This window comes from Lissotriton vulgaris, chromosome 4_1 (genome assembly GCF_964263255.1).
Source record: "Lissotriton vulgaris chromosome 4_1, aLisVul1.2, whole genome shotgun sequence".
NCBI lineage: Eukaryota > Metazoa > Chordata > Amphibia > Caudata > Salamandridae > Lissotriton > Lissotriton vulgaris.
This window is the reverse complement of record NC_141691.1, coordinates 1,073,872,758-1,073,897,956: the sequence shown is the minus strand read 5'-3', so window position 1 is coordinate 1,073,897,956 and position 25,199 is coordinate 1,073,872,758. Positions and strand designations below refer to the sequence as shown.

Here is a 25,199-nt window from a genome sequence, read left to right as displayed (position 1 = left end):
CAGCGGGCAGTGCGTGCCTACCACCACGTGTCTTGGCCTCGCAGGTCACAGAGTTAGTGGCACCTCAAGGGCTGAGCGGGTGTGTAGCCTGTGATGATGCCATGTCCACTGGTATGTCCTCTGCCATAGCGAAATCAAGACCCAGAATCAAATGTGAGACATGGTGGCCCGCGGAGCGGGGCTGCATGATGTGGAGGGTGCCGGGCTTGGGGCTTGCACCGGCACATGGTGGACTTTCTTTGCGACACGCCAGTGGCAGAAGGTGAGCAGTGAGGCCTGGGTGCGCAGGGGAGGGAATGCACCACTGGACGGCAGGAGGGGCTATGGTGCAGCTGCCTGGGTGCGCAGGGGCCGACAGGCGATGATGGCATGTACAGTTGTATGTAATTTGCCATTCATGTATCTGGACTATGTTTCAGATGAGGAATCTGTTTCAGATGAGGGACCTGGTGAACTGCATTACATACCGGCACGTGGTTGGAGACACACCAGTAGCAGTAGGTGAGCAGTGAGGCCTGGGGGTGCAGTGTCGGCACTCTCTCTCCCTGTCCCTCTCTTCTTTTCTCTGTCTCTCTCTCCCCCTCTCTTTCCATATTCCTCTCTCCCTCTATTTCCATCTTCCTCTCTCCCTCCCTCTCTTTCCGTCTTCCTCTCTCTCCCTCTCTTTCCGTCTTTCTCTCTCCTTTCCTCTCTTTCTGTCTTCCTCTCTCCCTCCTTCTCTTTCCATTTTCCTCTCTCTCCCTCTCTTTCCGTCTTTCTCTCTCCCTCCCTCTCTTGCCGTCTTTCTCTCTCCCTCCCTCTCTTTCCGTCTTTCTCTCTCTCCTTCTCTTTCTCTCTCTCTGTGTCTCTCTTTCTCCTTTGCTTTCTCTCTGTCCCTTGATGGGCGCATGACACACCTTCTTATCTGTTTTTTTGTCTTGCCGGCTGTGCCCTACGGATTGTCCCGAGGAGAGCTGTCATGTGTCTTCATTAATGTTCTTCTGAGTTTATTTGAATACATTTTTGTTTGGTAATTCGAAGGTGAATGTGTGATGCTCATTTTTGTGATTACACATGCATGTTACCTGTTGTGATTGTACGACATCAGGCGGATTCTTTGGTACATGATTTCGTGAAGTTGATGTGGCATGTCTTTGCCAGGGGAAGGTGCTGGGGGGTGGTGGCGGTGGGTGTTTAGGCCCTGTTGGGGCTCCGAGCTGCATGATCAGTGGCTCCATGGCATCTGTTGATTTTCATGTATGGCTGTAGGCTGGGCTCCCTGTACTGGTGCTAACTGTCGGCTGACTTTACACCAGGTCAGAGCAGGAGTTAGTTTCCTGCTGCTAACGTGCCTTATAGCCTGTTTTGGGTTCTTATCGCCGATCAGGCTGGTCTTTGATAATGTTGAGGAGTGGTGTTGTTGCAGCTTTTGGCACAGGAACGCTTACTCTGCATCTCATTAGCGATGGTTGCCGGGTTCATCTGTGGCAATGTTTTTTGCGGCTGCTATCGCAGGTAAACTGGTGATATGGGCTGTTATCACCAGCTTGTGAATGGGGCGATAGTTTTATCACCACTTTGGCTGCGTTAAGGTGCCGTTAACTCAACGATAAATCCTTGAGAATATGCCCCACTGTCTCTCTCAAGTGAGACAGTATGCACTATTGCATGCGCTGTCGCAGGCAAGACCTAAAACTGGATTGTGCATGTGTAAACTGTATGTGAAATTTGATATGTCACATCTACCAGACTGTTCTTTGTTTGTAGATCAACGTAAAAGTATTTTCGCCCCATATTTAAGAAACATAATTTTTAGGCAAGATCTGTTGCATGTTGTTAGATATTTAAAGTGTCTCACACGTATAATACTATTTCAATTACACATTTCTTTAAAACTATTTTGAAGACTGCAATCTAATAAAGACTTCTAGCAGCAGATTCCTTACCTTAGAATTTCCCAGGCATCAGGCTGGATCGGAAACTTTTGCATGAGCAGAACACCTTGCACACACTGCCGAATGGCTTAATTCGGCTCCACATGACATCCGTTATGATGTCACAATCACCTATATAGGCGTCACCCAGGTGTGTGGAGGTCAGTTCTTTTCTTTCCACGCCATTCAAGAGCCGATCCGTGAAGAACTATCCCCTCTGTTGCTTTTTGACAAGCCTTTTTTGACTTTTTTACTTTTCTTGACTTTTCTTGACTTCTGACATTTTTTTCCATTGTGTGGAGGATGTCTTTGAGGAAGACAGGGTTTAAACTGTGTGGCTCTTGTCACTGCGCCATCTCAGTTACCGATCCCCACCTCGTCTGCCTTTGGTGTCTCGAGCTTGACCACGACTCAAAGTCGTGCTAGGACTGTCAGGCCATGGCTCCGAAGGCCTTGCAGTAGCAAGCTTTGAAGCTCTTTGCAGTCCAGCCAGCGAGACTCAGTGGAGATCCCTGGCCCTATTGAAGAACAGGAGGTTGCAGGACCGCTCCCGGACCCTCAAGTCCTCTTCCTCCCACTCAAGGTCCTCGGGACACTCGCAGAAGTGGCACGAGAAGAAGAACTCTTCTCCTCAGATGTCGTCTGTCGATGAGAGAGGTAAGGAGCACCGACCCTCCAGGCACGATTTTGCAGAGCATGAGCCAGGGTTGACTTCCTTTTTTGGGAGCTGGAGTGAACCCTGCTCAGATCAAAGAGTTCTACAAGACCATGCCCTGCACATTTGAGCGGGCTGACCCCTCTGGTCAGAAGGGGCCCCATCAGATTTGGGGCCTTGGGGATCCGATTCTGGATCAGGGACCTTGCCAGTCATGCCTACGTGACCTTCCCTGGCGTTGGACCCGAAATCTGTGCCTTTGGAGCTGCTGGCACCCAGCAGCAGTTCCAACTCCAACCTCATCCCTGATGACACAGAATCGGAATAGCGTTGCTCGATGCCAGTTGCAGTGCCAGTTGAACATGGGGGTTCTATGTTGTCCCCTGTGCATTTTCATGACATTTCAGGCATGGGAGAGTACTGGGAGGGGTCTATGAATAGTGTGACCAACCGTCCGTAACTTTCACGGACTGCCCGTAATTTGGGCGTCTTGTCCGTTGTCCATGAAGAATCTTTCACGGACGCCTTTTGTCCGTAATTTCAGCTGCCTCTGCAAGCAGTCAGAGTCCTGTAACTCTCACTGCAGGGACCAGCTCGTGCTTCTGCTGTGATCAGTGGCCTGCTGCACAGTGCTTAATTTGTAAAAAAGAAGTGCAGGTGCTGAACATTTTGCCTAGGAGGCCACCACTTACGTCTTCCTCCGGTGAGCCCCACTTTCAACACTCTCACTGCCTCAGTCTCTATCTTCTAACCTTGTTCTGTTGTCTGTCCCCTAAGTCTTTGCTCTAAGAGTCTATCCTCTTACCTCTCTACTTGTTTTCTATCATCTGTGTCACACCCTGTATTTCTGATTTGCCCTCTTTTCATTTTAGCCCTGCCCTTTTTTCTCTTCACTTATATCCATGCTCTGCTCTCTCTCCCCTTGATCTTGGCTCTTTACCATCACTCTCTAGCAGGGATTAGCTATGTCTCCAATTTATCATTTATCTACTTTTTACCTCTGTCCTGTCCTCCCCATCCTTTCATTCTATCTTCTCTCTCCTTAATGCTTTCTTCTTTACATCATGGCTGCTTTCTCTTTGTATCTGATTAGCTCTCCTCCTTTTCTTCTACTTTGCTCTGTTATATCTCTTTCCCCTCTTGTTATTTCTTCTCCTCTTTACTCTTGCTGTCTCTCCTCTATAACACTGCTGCTGCATGTGACCCCTGTCGTCAGCCTGTACATGTCCCTGCTATTTTGAACTCTGCGTTTTCCTGTAGTTATTCCTAAAGAAGCGGAAGATGACGTGTTTTACTTTCTTACCTACACTGATTGCAAAAACAAAATGTACACCAAATGAGAATGATTTTTTGCATATATTAATCAGTGTAGTATGACTGGGTTTATTGCGGAACATGTGGCTGCTTGAGCACAGCAGGTAATGTCACTGCTATGCTGCCTGCAATTAGTAGGTCCAGGGATGGCGACGGCATCGACATCCACTGCTCAGCTTGCTGTGACCCTGCCTGCTACAGCACAGGCATTGTCCCCAGCAGTAATGCTGCCAATGCCGGTAAGTATAGCTGTGGTGCCTACTGGACTCACTCACGCTCAGCAATTACCATGCTGGTGGTACAGCGTACAGATTCTACAGGTGATGCCATGGCGTACAAAAGTTGTGTTGGGCCACATTGAAGATAGCAGCAATGCAGGGCTGCCGGATATGCTACTAGGGCTAAGCAACAATGGAAAGTCCACACTTACTTTCATTTATTCTTCCTCAAGAGCCCTCACTCACAAGTTCCAAATGCGCTCTTGCAGCTTCCTTGCCTCAACTCCCTCATGAGACTGCCCCCAGCTACAATTATCCAATGGGAGGTTTAGGCTCAGGCAGTGGTAGGATGCAGCAGACTAGGGGAATAGAATGCAAGCCATAGTTTGTCGATGACTTCTTGGATTTGTGATCAGCATGATGATATCATCACTAACATGGTGGTACACAATCATGCCTGCCTGGACAGGCGTATGCCGGCCTGCCTATGAACATTTACCAGCCAGTCACCATGCAATGTATGTTATTCTTTTTATTTTGAATTTGAACAATTAATATTGAGACCACCACCTGCAGGCCCTGTGCAGGTGCTGAGCACCTGAAAGCACCTGCTCAAATTAAGCACTGGGCCTGCAGAAGCCCCTCCCCGACCTGGCACATATTGCTATCAGGTCATTATCATTCTTTATGTCGGCCTAATTATCACATACAGAATGATAATGGGTCAGTGACAGCATTGGCTGGGCCTCCTCTTGCACGCACTACTCTTCTCACGGATCGATTGTAACAATTTGACATTTGTAAATGGAAATCTAGCGGCTAGTCTACCTGAAGGCGGTACAAAAGGGAGTGGTGATGGACGGAGCATCTGAATCAATCAAACACTCACACCCAGTCAAAAGATCTGGGTTTAATCCATCACCGTTCATTAGCCCACTCTGCCACCCCAGTTCAGACATGGCTATATGCAAATCAGTCTGACCCTGTGCCTCATGGGAACAGTCCAGCCCGAACTGCCAAGCCATGTCTTCCCTGGACCGGAAACAAGCTTCCGAGGACCGGTTTCTGGCATTCCAGCCGTCTTCAGCCCGGCTTGTTTGAATCCAGTGGCAAAGTGAGCAAAGGACTCACGTCAGAGCATACCCTGCCACACTTATGGCGGCCAAAAGCGGTACAAAAGGGGGTGGTGATGGACGGAGCATCTGAATCAATCAAACACTCACACCCAGTCAAAAGATCTGGGTTTAATCCATCACGGTTCTTTAGCCCACTCTGCCACCCCAGTTCAGACATGGCTATATGCAAATCAGTCTGACCCTGTACCTCATGGGAACAGTCCAGCCCGAACTGCCAAGCCATGTCTTCCCTGGACCGGAAGCAAGCTTCAGAGGACCGGTTTCTGGCAGGCTACATTTTCTGATTCTCTTCTTTAAAATGTTGTTTTTTCCAATTAAAAGAGAAATACTTAACCAACTTTGCATCACAAACCATAACTTTTACTCTTAACTTTATTGTGGGGAAAAAAAAACCATGAAGAAATAAAATTAATTGAAGCCAGATATGCAGGGATCATTTCAAGCAGAAAAACATAGACTATCTTTTTATTGAACGATCAGCAGCTTCCATATGCCATTATCTTCTGTATTGGTTATTGCTGCATAACCTCAGTTCTTTGTTGCGGCTTGCGTGAGAAGGCTTCCCAGAATGCTGTAGGGTTTTTGCCACCCCATTTTGACACACTTTCTGCCTGTATTCTAAATGTATCCTGTGTTAGAACATTTCAACACATTATTTTTGTCCCTCTTTTGGCTACTTATTCTATGACAGTAACTTCATAATTCCTTCAATATTTGTGAAGTGCCATGCCATGTCTACGGTAAAAAAACTGCAAATTACATTAGTATTGCCATCTGTCTGCCACTCAAGCACTATGAGGACTGAGAATGTTGCCTGAAAATATTAAAGGAAAGGAAACTCCTAACGACAGAGATAACATCTGCCTTGGTGGTAAAGTAGAATATCTGAGGAGCAAGGAGATATGGAAAGAGCAATCTAATGCAATTCTGGAAGAGGCTTCTTCCACTGCAACCTTACCCTCTCAATCTCCAAGGTCCAAAAACATATTTTCTAGCAGGTGACAGATTTTTATTTTATGTAGATAGTAAATTGGATTACTACTTTGAACACAGAGATCCTTTTGTTACCTGCAGTTCATAAATTGTTATCCTTGTAATATAGCACAGTGAGCTATGAAGGACATGTGACTCCTACACCTTGTAACCTTGTCTCATGTAACTCAGCTTGTACATTGATTTACACATGTACATGATTTATTGTCAATGTATAATGTGTATGTTAAGTAAAGAGCTCTGACACCCTGCATTATGTTGTGTAGCGCTATAAAATAAAATAGTGCTATTGAAATTGTTTGTGTACGTACTGAGACAGACCAATACACCTTACATTCTTACAGTGCATGCATCTGTTATATACAGGGACTGAACAAAAGCAAAATCTGCCTCTCTTAAGTACATGAGAACAGATAATAAGTTGTGTGTCTTTCTTTACCCTCCGTGACATTTACTTTTAAGTGTGAGGTTCCAGGCCGCCTCCAGTCAGGATATTCAGATAAAAGGAGGCCGGATGGCCCTTTAACTTCGGCCGAGCTGGAGGTGAAAAAAAGCGCCCTCAATCCCTGCACGTTGCTACTCATAATGAAACAGGCAACGTACGTGCGCTGCTGAAAATGTCCCGGTGTCTGAAAATTACTCCGGGACAAGTTCCGCATATTTCTGTAGGGCCCAACTTTTTGGCAGGGGGGATGGAGTCCACCCTGTGAAAATAGGAGGTGGAAGCCATGTACCCCCGACATGTGCCCTGGTGTTATATAGCTTGCAGCACATATGGAATTGTGTCATGAGCTTTGCGTACCCCACTGATCGTCATTTTATGATCCATGAAAGGGTGAAATGCTGAAAGGCACCAGCAAAGTGTCTGAAGTATTACTTGCAGGTTATTATGTAAATCACTGCAGCATGTGCTCAGCTATCTTACCGAATAGAAGTAACACTGTAGAATGCTTAAGTTGGCATGCGTAATGAGAAGCCAGAGTACTCACTGCCCGGTTTCCTTAGTTATTTTGCTTTTACTTATTTTACTCTTCTTTATATTTTGATGTTGTTGTTGCCTATCATTCCGTTGCCTTCTTTTGTGTGGCTACATAAAGAAGACAGACGAACATAAGGAATGATGTAAGGTAGTGTATCCCACGGTGCATCTAGCGTATCCCACTTGCAAAAGGTGTGTAAAGGCCTCAAGTAGGAGGCATTTTTGCGATCGCAAACCCTGCCAATCACAAAATTGAATGCATGTGTGGAGTAAGGAAGATATGATAGAGAATTTTAAGGATAATGTGGATCAATGTCACTGTAGGAATGGTTCTGTAGGTTTGTCGGATTGACAGTTCTCTGGATAGTTCTTTGCATGTAAAAGAGTTAGTGTGCGTTTGTTGTGAACAGAGTATTTTAGAATGATCTGGAGAATTCACTTAACCGTAATGTTCTGGACCTGAGATTTGAGATTTCAGGAGGCTGGGGGTGCAGTGAAGGAGAGAGCACAGGGAGGAGGGATTGCAGGACTAAAGCACTGGAGTCGAAGGATACCACAGGAGATTGATGGTCCAGAGACAAATAGCATCAGGATGAGAGGGAGCATACGAGCAATGCAAAGGTGTTGAACGATAGCACAGGAAACGTCTAGCATACAAACAATATGCTGGAACCAAGGGAACACAGGCAGCACAAGGCGTTGACTGTCTGGGAACTAGGTGGAGATAAGGAAGAGCTCAAAATCAGTAGGGCATGCCAGTTCCAAAGATAGAGGCGGGGGCTCGAGAGGAGCCAGGGCAAAGAGAGATGGGTAGCCATGTCAGACAGACTAACAGCTATGTGGTTATACTGAATAAGCAGTTTCCTACGTCATTATCATATGAAATCTCTTTATAGATGTAATAACGATACTTTCACAATTGCTTTATTAACCTTCTTGCTTTCTCAAATATTCTCGGAAAGGCACCATTTGCCTACTCTTTTTTCAAACTTTTCTCAGGGAAGAAGCCCCCCCCCCACCCCCCCCCCCCCCCAACACCTCTCCTAATGAGGTTCAGGCTCACTCGCTGCGATCGCCACTGGGCACTCATCACAAACTTTTATGCCCACCACTTTCAAATGTCACCAGCGGCCACTGCTTCTGCAGAGCCCAAGGCATGGCAAACTGTTTTTGTTTACGGGCTCCTGTCACCTCACCAGGGGCCAAGCTCTGGGGGGGTGGAGGTTTCATTTTGGATAATGTTACCTAGGTGCTTCCAATATGCAAACGCAGGTATTTAAGTTTCACTCAGGCACACTACAGATGCAGTGCAAGGTTTTCTCAACCTAATATAAACTCATTTTGACTTGTGCTTGTGTTGGTTGTCTGTTTACGTATGTAATATTGTGCGAACTCCTTTGATGTGTCTGTTAAATGTAACTTTTGTCCCAAATTTTTGTCCTGAATTCTGACCTTCTGTCCTGAATTTTTGTTCTGAATTTTGACCCTTTGTCCTGAATTTTTACACTCACTGTCCTGAATTTGCACCCATGCCAGTTGGTCACCCTATCTATGAACCTTTAGAAGACCAGGATGTGTCTGCAGAGCAGATGGACTGGTATGACTAACTTGGGGAAGGCAGATGACTGGGCAAATCCCCAGATACTGGCATTTTCTCTCCGCCAGCTGTAGCTACGGAGAAGGGTGCATCTTATGCCATTGTGGTAAGGAGGGCAGCCTGAGGTCCTTGGACTGGAATTGCCCTCCGTGCAGGTCAGGACTAATCTCCTAACAGAAGTACTACAGCCTGGGGCTTCCACCTCTGAACCCCTTCTGCCCTTTAATGAAGCACTGACAAAGGTACCACCAGGCACGTGGTCCAAGCCTAGCACAGTAGCTCCTGTGAATAGGACAGTGGCACAGTGCCACGCTGCCATCGCCCGGCTCTGGGCGACCCAAGTTCATCAGCCAACACCCCACCCTTGAAAGCTTAGTGGTGCAGGCTTCAACTTCCCAGGGCGCTTTTCCCCCCCTGACAGGGAATCCAAGATGTTGAAATCAATTGGGAAGAAGATGTTTACTTCATCCAGCCTGGCTTTTGCGGTTGGCGAATACTGCATGCTTATTGGGCCTCTGGAAGACGGTTGCACAGGTGCTGCCACAAGCGTGGAGGAGGTCTGGACTGTGCTCTCCCAGGCAGTCAAGCATGGGAGAGATGCAACAAAATTCACCATCAGGTGTGGACTTGACACAACCGAATCGCTGGGCAGAGCAATTTCATCGACAGTGGTGTTACAATGTCATGCCTGGCTCAGAACATCTGGCTTTCTGGCAATGTTCAGGCTAATTTGATGGACATGCCCTTTGATGGATACCGTCTGTTTGGAGAGAAGACAGACTTGGCCCTTGAGCGGTTCAAGGATTCTTGTGCTATGGCCAGATCCTTGGGCCCTTCTCCTAAACCGTGTGACCAGTCTATCTTTCTCCCCTTTTATGGCAATGGAAGGGGTTTTCAGCCACACCAGTCCTATCCCAGCCACCGCCCTGTGCAGACTTCCCAACTTGTATGTTGATGTAGATGAGGCTTATTCTGTACTAGGAATGGGAGCCAGTAGTCATCAGCCACCCTGCCCTCGGCAGCCGCAGCCTCCGCCTCCAACTACTCCTAGTCTGACTCAAGACCATGCTACTCCAGTGGGAGTGAAAGTCCATCATCATCTCCCCCACTGGAGGTCCATAAAATCAAACAAGTGGGTCTTGCAGATCATTCAGGAGGGCTATTCTCTGCCTCTCCTTTCTTTTCCTCCACCTATTCCGCCACTTCACGAACGTCTGGCAGAGGATCATTTAAAATTACTCCAAGAGGAAGTTACAGCTCTTCTGCCCAAGGAAGCTATAGAGAGGATCCCGTTTTCAGAAGTTGGCAGTGGATGTTATTCCGGCTACTTTTTGATTCCAAAGAAGTTCATGATGCTTTCTTTAGCTCAGATCTAGACCAGGAAGACTAAATGGGATTTTCACATCCACATTCTGCAGGGCCACAGACGTTATTTGCTGATTAATGTAGGCCATGAGCACTTTCAGGTTACTGTGCTCCCCTTTGGCCTTACCAGCATCCCTCGGGTGTTCACCAAACTAATGGCGGTAGTGGCAGCTCATCTGCAAACATTAGGCATTTCAGTATTCCCCTATCTCGACGACTGGCTGTTGAAGGCATCCTCACCCCAGGCTGTCATCTCCCACCTTCAGACTACTGCAAACCTTCTGCATTTGCTGTGGTTCTCTGTAAACCTGATTAAATCACACCTGACTCCTTCTCAGATGCTCCCTTTCATCTGAGCTATTCTGGACACAGTGCAGTTTTGGGCCTATCCTCCCGAGCAGCGAGTCCAGAATATTCAGGTTATGATACTGATTTTCAGCTTCTATTCTGGATTTCAGTGAGATTGAATCTGAGGCAGTTGGGCCTCATGGCCTTCTGCATCCTGTTGGTAAAGCATGCCAGGTGGCCCATGCAGGCTCTGCAGTAAGACCTGAGGTTCCAGTGGGCACTGCATCGGGGAAATCTCACCAACATGGTCCAGATCTCGAAAGAGCGACCTATCTGCAGTGGTGGTTGACGAACCGCGATTAGGTCAAAGGCAGACACCTCTCCCTTCCCCAACCAGATCACACAGTGGTGACAGTTGCATCGCTCCTGTGATGGGGAGGCCATCTGCGAGAGGTGGAGATTAGTGGTCACTGGTCTCTGGCAGAGTCGGGGCTCCACATCAATTTCTTGGAGCTTTGTGTGATTCGATTGCCATTGAAAGCATTTCTACCCTCTCTCATGAAGAAGTTGGTGCAGTTGTTCATGGACAACACCACTGCCAAGTGGTACTGAAACAAGCAGGGCGGGGTGGGGTTATGGACCCTTTGTAAAGAGGCCCTGCATTGCTCGACATAATTGGAACAGCAGGGCGTAACTCTGGTGGTTCAACACCTGACAGGTTCTCTGAATGCCAGGGTGGGTGAACTTAGCTGTAGATGTCTAGCAAATCACGAATGGCCTCTCCAATTGGAGGTGGCTCAAGGTCTCTTTCAGCAGTGGGGACAGCCTTGGTTTGGTCTGTTCGCTTCGGAAGAGAACACACAATGTCAGCATTTTTGCGCGCTGGAGTTTCCAAGGCGGCTATCGCTCTGCAACACTTTTCGATGCAAGTGAAGCTCAGACCTACTGGACGCCTTTCCGCCCATACCAAATTTTCCAAGGGTTCTCAATAGGTTCAAGAATGACCGGGCCCAAGTCATTCTTGTTGCCCTGAAACTGGGCATGGAGAGTCTGGTATCTAGTGCTTTTGAAAATGAGCATCAATCCTCCAATCAGGCTGCCCTTCAGGGGGATCTTTTGTCGCAGCAGCAGGAGAGGGTCCTCCACCCGAACCTGTCAACTGTCCACCTCCATGCGTGGAGATTGAGCGGCGACAGTTGATAGCTTTTAACCTTCCTCCTGAATTATGTGAGGTTTTTTTTGGTGGCCAGGCGGCCCTCCACTAAGACACCATTGGCAAACGTTTGTAAAATATTGTACAGAAAGGTCTATTGACCCCCTCTCTGCTTTTCTTTCTACCATTCTTGTTTTCATTGTTACCCTTGCCTAGCAGGGCTCTGTGTTGTGCACTCTCAAGGGATATATTTTTATTTTTTGCTCCCCACATGCTTTTAACTAGAATGAGCCTCTCCACCTTCTGGACCCAAAAAGAGCATTGTCGTTTTACCTTGACCACACAACAGAGTCTCGGGTGGACAACCAACTCTTTGTGAGGTACATGGGTGCTGCAGAAGGTCAGGCAGTGCAGAAACTGACCATTTCTCACTGGGTCATTCTCTACAATAAGATCTGCTATGCCCTGGCTAAGAAGCAGGCCTTATGAGCTCATTCTACCAGGAGGAAGGCTGCGACCACGGCTTTGGCTTGGGGCGTCCCAGTCTGGGACATTTGCCAGGCACCAACGTGGGTGTCTTTGCACACGTTTGCCAAGCCCTACTGCCTGGACAGGTAGGTCCGCAAGGAGGGCATTTTGCCTGTGCAGTCCTGCAGAACCTCTTAGTGTAAGAAATCTCTCCACAGCCTACCGCCAGGATGGTATGGCTTTGGTATCTATTCAAAGGTTAGGAATCTGCAGCTAGAAGACTCTGTCAGATTAACATGGCACTTACCTTCGGTAACACATTATCTGGTGGAGAAAATGTCTAGCTGTAGATTCCTTACAGACCGACCCATGCCTCCCCTCTCTGCGGACTAATATATTAGGTCTAGGGTTGTTCACTTCTTCAGGGCCCTAGTTATAACACACATTCAAGTCAGTCACTTCATGGCTCTGCGCTCCTGGCGTGGAAAAGTGATAAGTACTGATGTCCTTGCGCCTTGGTGGAGTGTGTATAGGTGACTGCGATGTCATAACCAACAAGAATGATGCTGATGACGTTACACAGAGCCAAATGAAGCCACCCATCGGCACGCGCAATGGGTACTGCTCACGCAAAAGTTTCCAGATTCAACCTGACGCTTGGGAAATTCAAAGGTAAGGAATCTGCAGCTAGATATTGTCTCTACCAGCTAATGCGTTACCGAAAGGTAAGTAAATTGTTCTTCTCCTCCTTCCTCTGAGACCGGTGGTTCTCTGGCCTCTACACCATCATGCAGGAATCGCCCCTGCTACCTTGTAACATTCATTGTCGAATTCACAGGTTTTAGCAGGCAACATCAGATCCTACATAACAACAAAATTCTAACTTTCGGATGACAGTACTGGTTCATACAAGTCATCAAGGTACAAATAATGAGAGCAGTTGTGAGGTGTATTCGTGTTGTCCAACCTGAGTTCAGGAGATGCTCAGTCTGGTGCACTTTAAACACTCTCAAAAAATAAAAGTGTAACCTCACGTCACATGGAGGCCGCGGTTTTTATGTCGTGGCTTCCTCTGGTGTCATCAAAAGGTAGACCATCGTCCTTACAGACGCTTGTGAAGATTATGTAATCTCCTAGCGCTTCTTATTGGCTACATACATTCCAATAAAAAATGGTATTGCTGGCAATGGACAGAGCTGGGTCGAGACGATGTAATGATCTTTAAAGTGATTTTCTGTGTATACATGATTTATTGATTACTGACTCTGTATTTTGCTGCCTAATTTGCTGGATGATGACTCTGATTTGTTTTTGCTTCTTCAATAAAATATTAAAAAAATTAAAAAAAATGGTATTGCTCCGCTTTAAGGTTAATACATTGCCCACTTTTGACAAATGTAATAGATCCCGTATTGTTCTGTATTTCTGGATTGAGCTCAGGTAGAGAAAAAAACGGCAGACTAAGCGTAGTGACAAAGGTAAGGGGAAAATAAGTGTCAGTTCTACAATAACCTTTGCTTACACCTTCGATTTATTGTTCCTCATAATATAACATGAACTCATGTATATTTGCCCTTCTCAGGGTCTAAATTATTTTGTCACGTAATAAAATTTCGGTAGGATGCTGCAAATTCCTTATAGGAATTCATATAGTGTACAATAACTATGTAATACATTATGCCAACCAAACAGCTTGGCCCAATACATACCAGGTAGAATGTGTGATCTTACTAGGGCTTCTTACCAGTAACCTGATGCATGTCTCTCGCTGCAAGTGGACGTGTCTCATTTTAATATGATTCAAAAAGCACATTCTTGGACTATCCTGAATATTTTCAGCCCTGGTTAATGAGAAGGGGCCCAAGCAGGAAGTGCCAGTAATCAGTAAGAACACATGTTGATCACCTACTTCGGCTGTATCTAACCTGAAACTTGAGTTTATAGTATAGATCGAAATGTTATTATTAAAACATGAGCCAGCAATAAATAGAGGGAGATTGGGAAAAGATTAAGGGCCAGATGTAGGTAATACCAGATTACCAATTCTTAAATACCGAATCCTACCGATTCGGTATTTAAGAACAGGCAAATGGAATGTAGGTAATTTTTCTTTAAAAATTACCGAATCGGTAAGTTTCGGTAATTACCGAATCGGTATTTACCGATTCATTAATTGCCATTCATTCCTATGGGCCTGGAGGCCCATAGGAATGAATGTCAATTACCGAATCGGTAAATACCGATTCGGTAATTGGGGGAAACATTGAAGGGTGGCAGGGTGTCACTTTGACACCCTGTTGCACCCCTCAATTGTGTATGGGTGCAAATGTTGCAGACATACATGACCTAAGGGCATGTATGTCTGCAACATGGCACTGTTGGAAAAGCACAAAAAAAATGCTTTTTCAAGGGTTTTCATTATTTACCACCAACTTCTAGTTGGTGGTAAATAACGAATCCTTAACTGTGGAATGCACTAACTTGAGTGCTTCCTACATCCTGGATTCGGTCATTTACCGAATCGGTATGTTAAGAATTCTGTATTTTACCAAATACTTAAATTACCGATTCAGTAAAATACCGAGGGCCCGATGTAGGTAATTCTAATTTACCACTTCTAAAATACCGAATCATACCGATTCGGTATTTAAGAAGTGGTAAATTAGAGGGGGGGAAATGTAGGTAAATCAGAATCGGTAAATACCGAATCGGTAAGATTCGGTATTTACCGATTCTGTAAATACCGAATCGGTATCCCCCATTGATTCCTATGGGCCATGAAGCCCATAGGAATCAATGTGGAATACCGAATCGGTATTTACCGAATCGGTATTTACCGATTCGGTAAATTCTGATTGTTGCAAGGGTGCAGGGGGTGTCACTTTGACACCCTCTAGCACCCCAATTCCGCACTTGTGTGCCATGTGGCACACAGACATGCCCTAAGGGCATGTCTATGTGTCACATTGCACAGGTGTGCATGCACAGATGTGCATGCACACCTGGATTCGGTATTTTACCACCTAATTGGATTGGGTGGTAAAATACCGATTCGGTAAGCCCTGTGGGACTCAGTAGAGTCCCACCTACATCTCCAATTTACCGAATCTGTAAAAATACCGATTCGGTATTTTACAGATTCGGTAAATTTACCGAATCGGTAAAATAGGCCACCTACATCTAGAATAGCCATTTACCGGTCGGTAACGGCCGAATCGGCCGTTACAGGTCGGTAAATGTCGACCTACATCGGGCCCCGAATCCTTAAATAATACCACCTACATCTCAATAACCCAATACCAGTCGGTAACGGCCGAAATTCGGTAATTTCGGCAGTTACCGATCGGTATTGGGCGACCTACATCTTCCCCTATGTAAAGATGACAAGAAAGAAGTGAAGCAAATTACCACTAATCATATTATTTCGATAAATTAATAATGTCTTGGTTTTCTGACACAAGAACATGTTCTCGAAACGTATGTGTTTTTTTAACTAGTTTTCTGTAAATTTTCATGCCACAGGAAGCCAAACGCTTTTCAAACATTGATAAATCCTGGGTCAGGATTATGACACGGACCCATGAGATGCCAAATGTGGTGCAATGCTGTGTTGGAGATGAAACCATGGGACAGTTGTTGCCTCATCTGCTGGAACAACTAGAAATTTGTCAGAAATCACTCACTGGGTAAGAGCAACTCTAATAAATAAAACGTGAGCAATTATGACTTGACTTAAATATATTTCTCACTATGATAAAGGTAAGGGACAGCAATGTAAAGAAAAAAATATTTAAATGACAATTTATTGCCATCAGCATTACTGTACCCCTTCTGACATACTTACATACCCTCACCCTATCAACAGAATTGTATTCTTAGTAAGACAAACACCATTTTGTAATCCTCTAAAGACTCCTAGGTGACACCTCATTTTGATCCTTGAAGTCATGTTCCTCTTGAAAGCGCCAGAGGCTAAAGCTTATATTTTTTTAAATATTACTGTCAGAATGCAGAGGAGTCTAGGTACTAGGTAAATTCTCATGCCTTTCCTCAAAGGATGCTAGATGTGTTACATTTCAATCATTTGGTTACAGGGAATTTTAAACATTCTTATGTTCTAAATGCCTTACAACTTCAGTTGATCCCTTTTAAAAAACAATCCTGTTTGAAATGAACTACAAGTAATTATTCAGTTCATACAAGAAATAGTCACTGGATGAGCTCAATATAATCTATACCGGTTAAACATATTTTATTTATTTTATTTGTGTCTTTTTATCTGGGGATCGATGGATAGGCCAGGCCTCAAGCGGACCTGATCAGCAGCCACAGAAAATATACAAAGAAAGACAAATCTCAGAGGGAGTAGTTTGTAAATAGTGTCTGGCGTGGGGTTTTGCTTCAATGCTTGTCATCTGCTTGCAGTAATTGTGTATTTAAGTAATGAATGAATAGGGCGCATGAGTAAGAAAATGTATTTGTCATAGTAATATTTACGGCCTTCAGATCAACATGACGGGTTTCTCACACTGATTTCTGTGGTAAATTTGTCTCGTGGGAGCAGGTCACAAGCAGCATGTGAAGTAGGACCAGTCCAGCTGATGGTCTTGCCTGTTGTTAAGACTTTATTAATAAAGAAATTACTCCAGGCTTGAATGGGTACTTCTTTAGGTCACCACACGATGAGAGGACCCCGAATACAACAGCCCTCCTTGTCTGTTTGCTTGTGGGTGTTGTGAGAATTTTAATGGTGAAACAACTGAAGATGGCACCGGATGATGGTGTGCTTTTCTTCACTGGTGCTTATAATCATACAGTACACATTTGTGCCTCAAACCTTTCATTTGACGATGCATCTATGCATAAATCTAAGTCATAAAGCTCCAGATAGTACCTCAACTAACGCCAATTTGAATGTTGCTGATGTGTTGCTACCTTGTTGGGCTAAGCAGGCACCATTTAATTTCACATGATAAGAAAGGTATAAGGATGCAAATTACTGCTTCTCTGGGCTGGTGGACAATTCTGTTACACCAGGTGACGATTTACAGTGATGCTGTTCTCAAATGTTTATCTATATAGTCTAGACGCCTGGAAAGGAAGATTTGTGCTGTCCGAATGGTAGCTACTTTAGAAAATGTCAAGCTTAAGGTTCCATAACATAACACTCTATATGGAATTTGAGTGGCATTTGAATGCCTTACGTGTCCAATAGGAATCAACTAAAATTGACTGCTAATCTACATTGATGATTGATTACATCCTGTTTCCTGTTATGTGTTGTCACGTTAGCTGTGCTGAAATGCAAAAGGCCCTGTTGCCTTCTATCCAAAGAAAAGCTGTCTGAACTGCAGAAAATTCATATAGGGCCACCAGTCTATTCCTAGCAGACACCACAAACACACTTCGTTTATCAGTTTTAAAATTGTAGAATTAGATGTAGCAAGGCATATTTCAATTATCAGACATAGCCTTACTTGATAAATGTATGAACTTTGAACACATTTATTGTGCTCCCCATTGTGATGACTATGCTTCAAACAACAGTACTTGTTTAATAGTAAACAAAGGTAAGCCATCTTATGTTATGGTAGTGGCATATATGTGGCGCACTTTCTCTGAGTAGTAGGGCCTAATACTGTTATGTTCCAGAATTAGGCCCATGTAGCGAAGTAGCTTATTTCTTACATTGTCCTCACAAATACCAATTTTCAGCTGTGACCTTTTGCACATATTTGCATGCACAACAATGTTGAAACTAAACTTATTTTTACATCTACCTTCGCACAACATTATCACAACACCCTGGACATCATGTACAAGGTCTTGTTTCATTAAGGCCCACTCTGACCTGAGGACGTGAAAGTGAAAAGTGAAAAATAGTGAAATGGTTAAGCATGGGCGGAAAATCCGTTCCGCTCGCGGATTTTGCGGATTTTCGGCAAATTTGCAATCCGCGAACTCTCGCGAATTTACCGAAAATTGGCAAATTCGCACGCAGCAGATTTTTTTTGCTTGGTGATACAATATTGCGGCGTGCGGCGTTCACTTACCGTCATTCAGCGTTTGCCGAGTTGTTTTTCTCGATATTTTGCGAGTGCTGCGCCATTTTGGATCTTGCTGCGGGATCCCGCGGGAGTTTGGCGACGCATCGCGAGAGTTCGCAATTGCGAACATGCAGATTCGGCGGGCAGCAACAATCTCGCACTCGCGAAATTACAAGAAATCCACCAGCAAGCAGCATAAACCTTCTGAAAATGATGATTTTTATCAGAATAACTCCGCAGGTTGACATTTGCCTGCACTTTTTTGGATTGGAGGCCTTTTTGACTTTCTTTGGATCACTTTTGGATTAGAAATCAACTTTCACAAGTAAGTTTGTTTGGGGCATTACAGTTGCTGTTCTGCAGAAAAACGAGTTTTGCAAAACTGAAAGCACTCAGCAGGTGCAAAAGTTCACTCATCATTAGTAACCATTCCCTGTAGTGCTTCCTGAGGGGCCCCTCCAGAGTTTAGTTGCCTACGTTTGTTTGGGGCATTACAGTTGCTGTTCTGCAGAAAAAACGAGTTTTGCAAAACTGAAAGCACTCAGCAGGTGCAAAAGTTCAAACTCATCATTAGTAACCAATCCCTGTAGTGCTTCCTGAGGGGCCCCTCCAGAGTTCAGTTGCCTACTTGCAACTATTCTATGACCCTGCTCTGACCCTCACAGCAGGCTCATAGAATAGCAACAAGTAGGCCACAAAGGTCCTGGGAAAAAAATTGCACTGCAACAGAAAGCAAAGTACAGATAAGGAAGCAGGTGCCAGACAGGAAGTTTAAATTCAGTGACACATTAATCAACCCCAAATTAATTCATGTCAGTTGAAGCAGGGCAGGTGTGCTTGCTTTTCCCCCCCATAATCTACAGTGATGAATCAGAGGGTGGCAGTGATGTACCAGAGGGTGGCATGGGCGAATCAGAGGGTGGCAGTGGTGAAACAGAGGGTGCTGTGAACCTGTGATGATGAACCAGAAATAGAAACAACAAAGTCGCGACCGTTGCGAGCCGACAAGTAAGTTCGCAACTGCGAACTGGTACAAAACCCTCGCGAACTGACAGAAACCCTTGCAAACACAAAAAAAAAAATTCGCGAGAGTTCGCGTACTTTGCGGATTGCGAGTTCGCAAATACGCAAATTCACGAACGCCAGATTCGCAAAATTCGCCCATGCTTAGAAATGGTGCAATCAAAATGTTGTGAGTGGTCGCTCTTATTGCAGATAAACCAGATTGCACCTGTTAGGTGTAAGGAGTATTCACACCATGGGTCTCGGGAGGGGGGTGGTAGCGAAAATGGCACACCGCCGACGTCGCCAGGCACCCGCTTGGAGCCTGTATCCTGCCCTCTTCTACTGGACCCCGATGAGGGCTTTCGTAAAGAATCTAGTGAGATTCTTCATGCTCGCTCTTTTTGTTCGAAACTACACTCTTTCGTTGTTTATACATGCCCAGTGATGGCCATCGTCTTTTTGGTGACAAAGCCAATTCGGCGCTTGAGCGCTTTAAAGACTCTCGAGCTACATCCAGGTCTTTGGTCCTCACTGCGCCTTCACGTCCACTCCAGTATGCTTTTTGTCCCTTTTGTGGCTACAGAAAGGGCACCCAACCATGTCTGAAACAGTCTAGCCACTGGTTGATGCAAGCTTCCCAGTCTCTGTGGGGCGCGGATGTGGGACCCAGCGTCGTCGCTGGTCTGGGAGTTAGTGGGCAGGCCAGTCCACCATCTCCCCCCCACCACTGCCTCCAAATCTTCCTAGTCTGAAGTTCTGGGCCCATCTTCAAGTAGTTGAAGGCAGGATTCACCATAAACCCCCCCACTGGCAATCCATCATGTTGGACATGTGAGTTCTTCAAATCGTTCGAAGGGGCTACTCCTTCCCCTTCAAGACTACTGTTCCCTCCATGCCACCGTCTTACGATCGTATGTCGGAGGATCATTTGGCAATTATCCATCAGAAAGTCTCAGCTCTTTTGGCCAAGGGAGCTATAGAGAGGGTCCCTGCGCCAATAGTAGGTTGTGGTTGCAATCCCGCTACGTTCTGGTGCCCAAGAAAGACAAAGGCCTGCATCCTATTTTAGACCTATTAATCCATCAACCGCTTCCTCCGGAAGTAGATGTTCAAGATTTTCTCGTTCGCTCAAGTCCTGTCTGCCCTCAAACCCAGAGACTGTATAGTGGCATTGGACTTGCAGCAAGTTTATTTCTACATTCCCGTCCTGTCAGCTCACAGATCTACGGTTCACAGTGGGCCACAAGCACTTTTAGTTCACTGTGCTCCATTTTGGCCTTACAGTGCCCATTGGGTGTTTACAAAGGTGATGGCGGTGGTTGCAGCTCATCTGCGCAGGTCAGGGGTTCCAGTCTTTCCCAAACTCGATGACTGGCTGTTGAAGGCGGGCTCACCCAAGGCTGTCGTCTCCCACCTCCAGACGACAGCGAACCTCCTGCATTTGCTGGGGTCCACTATAAACGTGCTGAAGTCACACCTGACTCCCTCTTAGACGCTTCCTTTCATTAGAGCTGTTCTGAACACAGTGCAGTTTAAGGCATGTTCTCCCTTAACAGCGAGTCTGGGATATTTGGGCCATGATACTGATGTTTCAGCGTCTGTCCCAGATTTTGGTGAGAATGACTCTGAGGCTGCTGGGCCTCATGGCCTCCTGCAACCTGCTGGTGGATCATGCCAGGTGGCATATGCGGGCTTTGCAGTGGGACCTGAAGTTCCAGTAAGCATAGTATCAGGGGAAGCTTTTTGTATTAGTGTACAGGAAACAATGAATAATCCCTTGTTTCCCGTAATAAAACCCGATAATTCTTATCGTCTTGTTTTCGATTATAGACTTTTAAACACATCCACATGTGCATTTGCAGTATAGAATGCACATAGTGGTGCACTAATGATTAACATTGTGCTAAAAAAATACAAAACAACACTAGACATCTCAAATGGATTTTCTATCAAAACATAGCACCTGGGAGCAGATATTTTACAGCCTTCTTGGCGCTAGACTCTCAACGCCAATTTTGTTGATTACCCCAGCGGTATAAGAATAGCCTATTGCTGTTTTCAGCCAGGGTAACATATTTACTTCAAAATTTTGATGAGTAGAGGAGGCATTGCCCATGTAGATGACATCTATCTGACAGACGAAGAATTAGTGGAACACTTGTCTACGGTAAACCACATCATTCTTGGGTTCGTCCATTTGGGATACAAATTTAATTTAAAGAAATTACAAAATTGCCCTCCTCAGTGTCTTATTTTTAGGGTACAAATTGTCAAGTGAAGGCAAAAGCAAATTTAATTTAAAAAAATAAATCAAAAATTGCCCACCTCTTGGAGCCAGGCTGGAGACCAAGATGGTCGCCTAGGCTCCCGGCTCAGTCGATCGCCTCCTCCTACTAAAAGATCCTGTTATTGATCCTGCGCCTTAGCTCTGCCTCCGCACGTCTGAGATGGCACTGTGCCGGTATGAGTGACCCCGAGGGCTCTCCGAGTGTCGAGACGGGAGATATGTCGTCTTGAAGATTGTGGCCTTGCTGTCTCTGGAGCCGGGACCTGGAGTGTTGATATGGCCGGCTGTAAAGTGAACAACACTGGCCGAGTGGACTCCGGAAGTGCCGGTCACCTGAGACGTGGACTTCGATTCACCCGATTTCAGGGATGAACCGCACAGCTTAATAGCAGCTCACGCTGACCTGCTCCAGCGCAGCTTTGCTTACTGCTGGCCGTGTGGAGGTCCGGGAAGCTGCTCTTATCTTCCAGACTGCGGCGGAGACAGCCCGAAATCTGCCGACTTTCTTCCGGACCCTTGCGAGTTCAGTGGCCGACCGGAAAATAGTGTCGGAGTGGCGTCTGCTTTACCGAGTTACTACCGAGGGCTGCGCATAATGCAAGCTACTGTGCCTCCATGGTACTCGGGTACCCTCACGGCTCGCTCCTATGAAGGGACTGAAATGGCCCCGGCAGGCGTATGTGTGGCCTCTGATGCGGAAGAAGAAACGGACCCTACCCTAAGTGAAATTTTGGCTTTAATTGAGGGACTCCACTCCTCCTTAACCCAGAGAATGACGGCCCTGGGGTCTACCTTGGATGCTGTAGTTCTGGGGGTGGGGTCGAGAGACGCAGACCTCGCCATATTGAAGGTGGATAATGCGGCTGTGGTGCGCGCTGAAGATCTGCTGATGGTAGGCGCACTTCCCATTGAGCTGAAAGTGAGTGTGTTAAGGGTTAACTGATTCAGTAGCTCATGATGGACAGACACGCTTTGATAACGATCGGAGCTTGGGAAGCATGGAGTGGGCAGAAAGGCCACGACTGGTAATGCTGTTGGGAACCTCCTCCTGTGTATACCCTGCTGCAGCCTCTTGCAAGATGTTGCCGTTGTGTGCCGAAGTGACTCTCATTTCCCTAACGGATTCTACACCAATGACTTCACCGCAGCGGCTGAGTTTCCGGTTGGTTTCTCGGTGTTTTGGAGTCACCGGGTGCGGGGGTGACTTGACGTCTCCTCCCGGCTCCCGGATCGCTGTCTACAAACAGGGGTGGTACTTTGACTTGCCTGTGATCAAGACGGAGGAGCTGGGACACATCCACCCACTAGATCGTGTGGGTCTGGGCTGAATAGCGAGCTCCTGTCTCGTTAGGTGGTTGGGTATGATTGCCACTTATATTATTTGGGTGTGGATGGCTGGACTGCTGAACAATGACGTTCCCATTCTTTGAGTATCCGGACATTTCAGTATTAATCGGTGGCTGCTTGGGTTTCTCACTTTTCATATGGATGCGAGTGGCAGACAGGGCGAAACACCATCTTCCCAATTTAAAGACTCTGAAATTTCATGTAACCTTTTGAACGTACTTGGGGAGATATTTAGCGGCGGGTGGAGGTGAGCCGGGGGCCTGTCCTGGGATCCCCTCAAAGTTCCTTATTATATTTGTAGTAGTTATTGACTTACTTTTTCCCTTTCCTTTTACTTTCGTGTAGTTTATTGTGTCTTTCTCCTTTCTATTTCTCTTCCTTCTATATTTCGGGTTTAGATACTGGGCGACAGGTACGCTGCTAGGGGGGTAGGCCGTAGCCGTATGCAGGGGTGCAGGGTGGGGGGATGGGGGAGGGGTATTATTGTTTTTTCTTCTCCTTTTCTGTTTCTATGGCCTTTTTTATTTTTGTTATACTTGGCTTTCCTTAACTTTCTTATTTTTCTTCTTCTCTTTCCGGGACATGATTAGAGGTAACTCTCCGTGCATTTTGCTGGTTCAAATAACAAGGGTGGATGTTTTTTAATGCTCTACTTTACAGCGGGCAGACACTGTTTCGGTGGGAGAAATGTAATGTTTATTGTTTATCCTGATTATGTACACTAGCGCTAATATCTTGCCTACAGTAGTCCTGACTGTGAATATCCTGTTCTATCCATATCCCTTGGTTTGTTATGACTTAATTGTACGGCATCAGATCCTGTTCTTTCTTTAATTTAAAAAAAAGAAAAAGAAACCTTCTTTATTCCTGTTACCAATATGATATAAGTGTTCTCCTGAGTTACAACAGAGCGTTTGGGAGGCGGATTTCTACATCTTTATGGCTTAATTGATTTGATTTGATCGCCCTTGTCTTGATGGCCGACCGTGATGGTTGGTAGGCTTGTGACTGTAACTGATTTAAGTACCATTAAAGGTTTTAATAAAAAATTTTAAAAAAATAAAAATTGCCCACCTCTGTGTCCTATTTTTAGCGTACGAATTGTCAAGTGAAGGCAAAAGCCTGGTTGCACAATTTTTTAGAAAAATGTGCACTGCTCCAAACTCCAACAACTCTGCAAATACTACAGTCCATTCTAGGATTCTTGAATTTTGGCAGGACATACATTTTGGATTACGCAGAAAGTGTGAACGACTTAATTAGACCTGATTTTTCAGTGTACCATTGGACACAGGAACATACTGATATCCTATGTTCAATACAAGCTGACACGATAGCTTCCTAAACATTTACATACACGTATTAACACAACTAACCTGGTGATCCGCGTGGTCGCTGGACCACATCACCTTTGATGAAGGCGATACAGTACCTATTGCATACAAATCACATTTGCACACAAATGCTTAAATGTGTTTTGCACTAACAGAAAAAGTACTCACAGCAGTACACACTGCTGTAGTGAGCGAGAGAACACTGGCACAGGGAAACGCATAATTGTTGTGACCCTGGTATCGGCCCTAGAAGCCGTTACAAAGGCAAGCATCTCGAATGCTAAAGCTTTGCATCCACAATGGATTCAATGGGCTAACTCTCTCACTGCAACAGATGTGGATTACAGATGTGATTATACAATAGAAATACAAACATTCCTGCAGTACAAACAAGCATATCCTCTGCCAGATTAAATAATGATTATAGATCAATATGAATGTATCATTTATACTGATGGATCTGCCCAGCCGGCGGGTAGAAACAAAGCAACAATATTCTGCGGCATATGCAATTGTAAAAGGGTGCATGCAGAATGGAAAGTTTATTCCTTTTGAAAACACACACTCATTCTCTTGGAGACGGTACAGCACAATTGGTTGGACTAAAAGCCCTGATACTGGCACTACAAAATACAGATCGTAAATTCCCCACACTCATAATGTGTGATTCCTTTTACTGTGTCCAGTCCTATAACACATATTTACACTAATAGGGATACCAAAGGTTGCACAGTAAAGCACAAGATGCTTTGGGAACAGTGGCAAAGCTAAAAGAAGGCCTGCCACAGGCTTATGTTATTCATACATTGAGTCATCAACGTGTTGGTGTTCACGTTGAAGGAAATTCAATTACAGATTAAGCTGCCAAGGCAACAGTACGCACTGCTGCTATAATAACTGACTTCAGTACAAGGATTGACGTAACAACTATGATAGCTGTCAATGCCATGCCCAACAGCTCAGCGCTGCTGAAAGGCTTTCCACTCAAGTACTCCTACAAGTTAGATGCACAAAACATTCTGTATGCTTATATTCCAGGAGGGGGGTCTAGAGTAATACCAAACACTGATCGCAGATTGCGATTGATACTGGCTGCACCA

General features: G+C 45.5%; 1 protein-coding gene across 1 annotated transcript in view; it reads left to right on the top strand.

Annotated features, from left to right (window-relative positions):
• The window catches only part of DNAH5 (dynein axonemal heavy chain 5), a 5,605,957-nt gene that overhangs the window by 2,964,836 nt on the left and 2,615,922 nt on the right, over nt 1–25,199 (top strand). Inside the window, exon 31 of the mRNA XM_086967405.1 lies at nt 15,602–15,765. Coding sequence (XP_086823531.1) covers nt 15,602–15,765 — 164 coding nt within the window. The remainder of the gene's footprint in view (nt 1–15,601; nt 15,766–25,199) is intronic.